The 8,280-nt window shown below is 43.6% G+C and overlaps 1 protein-coding gene across 1 annotated transcript in view; it reads left to right on the forward strand.

Annotated features, from left to right (window-relative positions):
* The window catches only part of LOC137164215 (calpain-8-like), a 36,890-nt gene extending 30,845 nt beyond the window's left edge, over positions 1-6,045 (forward strand). Inside the window, exons 17-21 of the mRNA XM_067564891.1 lie at positions 883-951; positions 2,073-2,151; positions 2,899-3,015; positions 4,860-4,918; positions 5,818-6,045. Of these exons, the coding sequence (XP_067420992.1) occupies positions 883-951; positions 2,073-2,151; positions 2,899-3,015; positions 4,860-4,918; positions 5,818-5,841 (348 nt within the window). The 3' untranslated portion in view covers positions 5,842-6,045. The remainder of the gene's footprint in view (positions 1-882; positions 952-2,072; positions 2,152-2,898; positions 3,016-4,859; positions 4,919-5,817) is intronic.
* The last annotated feature ends 2,235 nt before the right edge of the window (positions 6,046-8,280 follow it).

Here is an 8,280-nt window from a genome sequence, read left to right on the forward strand (position 1 = left end):
AACTTTGGGCACCAGAACTGGACACAGTATTCCAGCAGCTGTCCCACCACTAACAAATACAGAAGTAAAATAACCTCTTTACTTCGACTGGAAATTCCCCTGTTTATGCATTCCAGGATCTCATTAGCTATTTTGGCCAGAGCATCACACTGGGAGTTCATGTTCAGCTGAATCCATCATGACCACAAAACCTTTTTCAGAGTCACTGCTTCCCAGGATAGCATCCCCAATCCTATACATATAGCTGACATTTTTTGTTCCTAGATGTATATACTTTTACATTTAGTCATATTAAAACACGTATTGCTTATGTTCAGTTTACCAAATAATCCAGATTGATCAGAATCAGTGACCTGTCCTTTTCTTTATTTACCACTGCCCCAATTTTTGTGTCACCTACAAACTTTAACTTAATTCAGAATCTCTTATTAGCTGACATCTCTTTGTTCTTTTTAGCATTCAGAAATTCTTGGCTCAGCACAGGTCTGACTAGCATAGACCAGGACAGCCTCTGATCCTGATAGTTAATGAGTGTCCAATGTAAGGTCAATCACTTTGTCTATTAAATAAGGGCTTTAAATAGTGGGTTACTCTTCTATGTGTGAAGTGGGAGTGTAATCTAATAGGTCTAGTACCTTTTAACAATCCAATACTTCATTCCACAGTACGGCAGATAACCCAGACATTCTTGGCACACTCTTAGCTAAGCAAAATTAAACTGCAAGTTTCTCTCCAATGAGTGGATTACAAATGAAAACTAGTATGAATAGTAGACTACATTGCAATGGATTATTTATTTGTATCAGTGCTGGTTACTCTTTCTCTTTGATATGGGTAAAAACGGAGCCATTCTGAATTTGAACCGGACCTTAACATACCCAGATTGATGGGACTGGCACCTTGGGACTTGTAGAATTCAAGATACTTTGGCTGAAGATTCAAAGATATTTGGTAACTAACTTATTTCATTGTCTCCCCACCCCCGGCTAGCTCTGTGAAATACAGATTTAAACAGAGATGGGTCCAAGTTTTGATCTGGGCTCTAGTTCAAAAACATTTCTGATTTAAAGAGACAGTCAATTCCTTTTCCATCCCAGCTCTTCACTCTATATTTTGTAACACCTTCTCAGAAGCTTGAACAACTCTCTTTACTTGGTGATTTTATTCTTATCTGTTAGGTAAATATGGATTGATCCTCACCTCTTAGATTTTAATACAACTGAAATGAACATGGCTCTGCTGTTTTGCTGTATAACATAATTGCTTGTGAACCAATGTCACTAATACATGCTTTGGAATAGAGTTTATTAGTTAACTGCTGCAGCAGAAAAAAGGACACATATTTTTGCAGGGCCTACCAAAATAGACATTGTTTAGTTTTTTAAAAATATCTCCATGAAAGTGAATATTAATATCCAGGGAATTTAATATCCAGAGGATTTTCTCCAGAGTCAGTTTAAGGAGGATCAAAGTTTGTATCTAATCTACTTGACAGTGTCCCTTTAAGATAAGCCTTTGGGATGGTACACTTCCAGGCCTGCGCCTGTGAAATGCAGACCTCCCTCCACTCCCACTGAAGTCAAGGAGGAGGTGATCTGCTCCTCACAGGTTGGATACATTCTGATCACCAGCATGCAATAATTAGATGGCCTGTGCAAATGAAACCGTACCCCAAAAGCAGTTTCTCCTCTCAGCTGCAGGCCAGAACAGTTTCTAATTACTCAGCTGGAGCTGGATAACAGATCATTTGGCTGTGGGAACCATCTGTTGTTTCTTTTGAACTGCTAACCAAAATGGAAGTTATATATTACAGTGTTTGCTGAAAGAGAAGGATATTCCTCAAGGGGCTATTTGCCACAGCATAGCATGTTGATGGGCAGGCTGCCAGCCCACTGGGAATGGCTTCCCAGGGCACAGTTTGCCATTAGCTAATTGAAATTTTTCCTTCAGTCATTAACACTTTCAGAGAGAAGATGCATTGGCTGGCAGTAGCAGTGCATTTCCCAGCCAATCAGATAGGGCTCCTAACAGTCTAACGGGAGACTCCATACTTCCTCTTTCTTCTGTTATAGGAGATCTATAAGAAAGTAGATACTGACTATTCTGGTACCATAGATGCTCATGAGATGCGAAATGCCTTCAAGGAAGCAGGTAAATATCCTGTGTGGAAAGAACGCTGTAATGTGGCATTCTGTATTTAAAAAATAAAAATACTGAGGCATTCTGACTACTCCACTATCTCTTCTGTCTCCTAGCCTCATAATCATGGTGACATCATTGACTCATCTCTCTCTTCTTAACCTCAGTATATATCCGTAGGCCGTGTCTCCTCCTTGGCTGTACCTTCCACTTCTGGGGTGGTGCTGGCCAGCTCTGGATCCACTGAAGGAGCAGTTGTTTCGGTGCATGATTTGCATCTCTGTAAACTCTTTCCCGGTGGACTTTCTGGGGTGGGTCCCTGTGCTCTGGATTAGGGCAGCACACATCTCATTAAATGGGCCTCTATGAAGCCCTAAAACTCAACACCAATGTGTTATGTAGGTAATGGACTTGGCTGCACTTGCTGCTGTTTGGCTGGGGACCCAGGAGTGCAGTAAGCCATATTAATTAGGTGCTTATCTCAGAAATATAGGGCTAAGGAATTCTGCAGAACAGTGGGAAATATGCAGCTCGTCTAGGCTTTATGAAGGAGACTTATGCCTGTCTCCACCATAGCACAATGGACTATGGAAAGGAGACTGCACAGAGAGAGAATGGAGACCAACAACCCTTCTAGGAGGACTAACCCATAATCCTTCGTCCACGTCTTTCTGCAGCTGCAAAATTCAACATGCAAGTTGTATTGAAAAGCGTATGAAACTGCTACTTGAGTGATTCCTGTGTTTTCCATGCTTTTAGGTTTCACTCTCAACAATAAGGTGCAGCACATCATTGTCACCCGCTATGCCTGCAGCAAGCTGACCATTGACTTTGATGGCTTTGTGGCCTGCATGATCCGCCTGGAGACCCTCTTCAGTAAGTTCCTCCTTTTGCTGCAGCTGAGAAGAACTACTGAGCATTTGGGGGTTTTTGTTCAGTGCCTGGTGTTTTTGTTTAAATCGGAGTGTGGAAGTGTAAGGGAGCCAGCAAAACTGACTCTGCTTCACAACCCAATAGAGAAGGGCCCAGACTAAGCCTAGATGCCCCCAAACCTGGGTGAATTCAGTCCAGATCCAAACCTTAATCATCTTTCTTCTAGACAAAGTCATGGACTAGATTGTGGAGCATTTACTCACCCTGGAAGAACCCCTACTCATCTGAATAGGCCACTGGCTTCCATAAGACTATTTGTATTAGAATATGCTCATCCAAATAAGTAAGGCTTGTGCAATCTAGCTATAAAAGGCTAAGCACTTACCGTCACATTTTAAAGGTATTAGGTCCCTTAAGATGTAGATGGGTGACTAGTGGGATTTTCAATAGGAGTTAGGTGCCTAGGCTGTCTTGAAAATCTCACTAGGCACTTATCTGCATCTTTAGCCACTTACTATCTTTAAAAATCTGTATCTCAGAGCTTTGCAAGCCATAACTCTTTTATCTTCACAACACGCCCAGTAAAACAGATAAGTATCATTATCCCTATTTAAGAAGCGGAGAAAGGAAAGCATGGAGAAGTTAAGAGAACTGCCTAAAGCCAACCAGCAAGCCATTGGGCAGAACTGGGAATAGAAGTTAGGAATCCCTAGCTCAGCTAACCAAATGTATCCATGCTGGAGGCTTTCCACCATAGCATGCCCTTTTCTCAGTTCTCTAGTCCACACTGAACCTAGTAACTCCAATGAGTTCTGAGAGTGGCAGAACTTCAAAATGGGGACGGTGAAAGCTGTTCTGATAAAAATAAGAACTGATCCAAATCATCACCTGACAATCAAATCAAAACCAAACCAACTTGATTTCTGGGCACCATTTATCTCAAGTGAACCTCTGAATCTTTTTAAGGTTTGCCCAGTACCAGTTCAAAGCCCTTTGATTGTAAGTGTCAAGGATACAGATTATTTTCTTATACCAAGGCGTGGTTCATTAAAAATACACTCAGTATTCACATTGATAAAATGGTGGAAATCTTGAATATGCTTTTGTTTGGGGGCAGTCTAGGAGTTTCATGGGTTTGTATGGCTTGTCTGGCTATAAAATCAGATTTTGTATGTAATCAGCCACTTAGTAAGGTGTTGTACTATAGGATTATGGAAAAGAAGAAAAGGAACAGCCATCTAACCTCCTGTCATAAATTCTGAAGTAACACCCAGTACTTTCTGATTCTTTTGTGGATTGCTAATAGAGATGGGCTGACAAAAGTGGAGAACTCACTTACTCTTTTTAATGAATGCAGTCTAATGTTAACTGTTCCATTTGACTAACCACTGGGGATTCTTCCAAGGGGGTGAAATGCTCTTCTTAATCCTCCTATGGTTTATAATCACATGCACTATGTTTCCAGTGCTCTGCCCACACACTACTCATCTCACACAAGTGGTATAGTTTCCCTTTCACAGGGCTGACTCAGATCTCAGATTCATGGGTGCATCCCTACATATCACGTAAAATGGCCAGTGTGTGTGCAATTTAGGATGTTTTGTGGCTGTCTTATTCTGAGCACAGAATGTGTTATAGTGGGTCCAGCCTGCTATGCTACCCCATATACAGTGGTTTAGGAATGATACTTAAGAGGAAGGGAGGGAAATAGTCTGTAATGCTCCTACCCACTTGTAACCTAAGATCTACAGCTGAATTCAGATTTGAATAGGCCATGGTGGAAGGCTTCTGTATTTTGTCAGACACTGTTACTAACTTTTTATTTCTTCCCTTCTTTTGTTCTTCAGAAATGTTCCAGCTGCTAGACAAAGACAAGAATGGAGTTGTTCAGCTCTCTTTGGCTGAAGTAAGGCTAGTTACATCAAACTACCATATGGTTAAACTGTAGCAATGACTGGTCACAATGAAAACACATTTCCTTGGAAAATCCACTATCAGTTTCACAAACAACTGAAATAGCTATTCAAATGGGAGGTCTACTGAAGATTCAGCAGCCGAAGAGATCTTTTTAGACAAAAAGCTTCTACTAAAATCCTTCCTAAGTCAGTAGTTGTTCTTCCACAGAATGAACACTTATCATACTTAAAGTGAGAAAGAATTTATTCTGAATGCCTCTATTTGTCTAGGAGATGATATTCTTATAGGTATTTTCATTCTCTTCTTTCAAAGTGGAGCAGACAAAGCACTAGAAAATGCACAGCAGGAACAATTCTTGCACAGACAGAGGGTGAATTAAATAACCTAACAGCACCTAGAAAAGACCTTTTAAGATTTCATCGTTTTTTAAATGAGAGTTTGCACTGTGAAAACCAAAATTGTGCAAAAGTAATGAGGCCCAGTCCTTTCTCTGCAGGGAAAATCCAAATAGAGGGATGGATAGGAGTCCCCTCCTCTGTGACTTCAATGGCAGTTAGTCATATCCTGTTAAGATGTGGGAGGAATCTGGCTTCAAGATTTGTTTTAAGATCATACATCTCTTTTTGTAGCATTTTCTCATCCACAGTGAGAGGCCCATTTGCAAAGTTTGAAACTAGCTCCAGCTCTGAACTTCCCCAAAGTTCAAGAGAGGTTGGACCTGTGGTTTTAGTTCATCCCATAAAAGAGATTAGATGCCGATCCAATCTTTCCCAAAGCCCAATAGTGTTTGGATCCATAGTTTTCTTTCAGGGCCCAAATGTAGTCCCACTAAAGAAATGTAATGAACCTTCCAAATAGTCTAACTCCTTTTTTCTCTTCTTCCCACAGTGGCTGTGCTGCACAATGGTTTGAGCCATTGTGTCTGAATTGAGCAGAGAGCCCCATGACTCTTGCAAACATGGTGTGACTTTCGTATGCCTGGAAGCTGCTTGAGAGATATTTATTTCCTGTGTGTCTGAGTGATTCTCAGTCTGCTGCTCCCCTCTTACAGGGAGAAAAAATTCTGTTTCAAACACTGGCGACTTATTTTAAACCAAAATGAAAATAAAATGATCCTCTGCCATTTAGAATACAAACATTGCAATGATACTTTAACAACAACAACAAATCCTTCTCTTTTTTCTGCCTGGGGAACATTTTTGTGTCATGCTGAAATGTCATGAATTGCAACTATTACAGATAGGCCCAAATGGCACAACTTAGATTCAAATTCAAATTCTGCACCAATATGCAGCAATATTCAGATCCAAAGAGCTGGTTTGGACAGAAAGGGATAGAAAGAATCAGCTACGATATTTGTATCAGATTCTGAAGCATCCACCCATACCCTGTGTTTGAATCCGGGCGTTTGGTTTGGGCCCATCTCTAAGACTTCGTTTAGTGACCTAGTTTCTTCTATTCCATTTAGGTTCTTATACCATATTACCTTATAACAAACATTGTCAGTGATCCACAAGCATGTCCAAAAGCAAATATTTACATTTAATAGGGAAAAAAAGGGGAGGGTGTAGCCTGGGAAGGAGTCACATTAGCTCATCACACTAGAAGCCTGAAGGAGCCTGCAGGTAGATAGCAATTTCAGCTGGAGGTAAAGTTTCTTCTTTGAGTACTTGCTCATGTCCGTTCCCAAACAGGTGTGTGTGCGTCACAGGCAGCATTGCTGGAAATTTTTCTCCTAGTGGTACCAGTAGGGCCTGCTCTTGCACTCGCTGCAGCAGTGTGCATATACATCCACATATAGGCGCCACTGGCCACCCCCCCACTCAATTCCTTCTTACTGCCTGTGATGGTGCTGGAACATCTCTTGCTCTCGCAAGTCTTTTGAACCTACTGGTTTCTTCTTTAATACATGTATATAGTTGCTATTAGTTTTTGTAGTTGCAGAGTTATTGTTAGTTAGCGACCCAGAGTCGGGGCATGCCCCGGTCCCTGGGTTTTAAACCCTGTGCTTCATTTAAGAAGCCTATGCCAAAGAGTGACCCGCAACAGAGATGTCTGAAGTGCTTGGGAGAGACTGACGTTCATGAGAAGTGTAAAATCTGCAAGAGTTTCCGATCCCAGACTAAAAATGACCGTGCTATTGGGCTGAAAGCCATTCTAATGAAGTAGGCACTTAGACCGGCGTTGGAGCCAGGTTGCCTCGGCGCACAGCACTCCTCCGGCACCATCTTTTGCTCAGCACTGATCAACGTCTCCGGTGCTGAAAAAGAGGCTGAAGAAAGCACACGCCGAGCAGGGATGCTCACCAGCCAAGACAAGGAAGAATGTGGGAAACCAGGTGAGACCCTCATCGGGCTGCCAATCCACACAACGCCCAAAGAGCCCCTCACCTTTCTGAGCCTCAAGCCCTGTATCAGTCCTGCCACAGACTCCAGGCAGCGGTAAAAGGCCCTCTCACTTGGCAGTGCCAACTATGGAGGCTTTCAAGAAATGAAAGACCTCCTGGCGAAGCCTGTACTGCCGATGCCTAGGGAGGCCAGACCCCTACACCAAACCTTGGCATTGATTCCTGTAGGGAGTTTATCAAGGGGCAAGCTGGCATTGAGACCTGCATGGCGGTCCCAGTCTCCCAGACACCACTTGCCAGCAGAAAGGTGGTCACCCGACCCAAAGCCCTGCTCACCGGAATGGTGCAGCAAGAGGTCGGGTTCCTACCACCAGTCTCTGAGTGCCCAGCACCGGTCGGCGGAACGACAGTACCAGTCCCCGGAATGTTGCTGGTCTCCAGTCTCCCGGCGCAGGTCCCAAGAACCTCGACTATGCTCATCTAGTCCATATAGAAAGCCAAAGGACAAGAGCTGGTCCCAGGATGCCTGACACTCAAACTCTCCACACCACAGTCCCCCCCGGTGCTGGAACACGGGCTCACATGTTAAGGTGCCAAGGGACACTTGGAGTCGGCACCACCATGGTCTCCGTACAGCAGCTCCTTGATCTCTGAGAAAGAGGAGGTGGTCCAGCAGATGGGACAGTCCTCATCCCCGGCACCCAGCTTCCCCAGGATGCCACTGATGGGGGCATGGCCTCAGGGGCAGTGGCCCAGACTGTGGCAGTACTGGAACTTGTGGGATTCCCTCTGGGAGTCCCACAGGCCTACTCAGTGGCAGGAACCTCAGTGCCAAGATCTTTGGTCCCCAGAGAATGGCATCTCATTTAGACTTGGAGTTGGACCAAGATATGTCACCCGCCTCAAGCCTGGGAGGCGTCAATCCAGCTAGGGAAGAGGATCCTAATCCACCACAGCTATCGGCCTTTTTCTCATCCTCACCAGATGAGGCAGTAGTGGGCCCC

Source organism: Emydura macquarii, unplaced genomic scaffold, assembly GCF_026122565.2.
Source record: "Emydura macquarii macquarii isolate MOO-44397 ecotype Brisbane River unplaced genomic scaffold, CSIRO-AGI_Emac_v2 contig_2676, whole genome shotgun sequence".
Taxonomy (NCBI): Eukaryota; Metazoa; Chordata; order Testudines; family Chelidae; genus Emydura; species Emydura macquarii.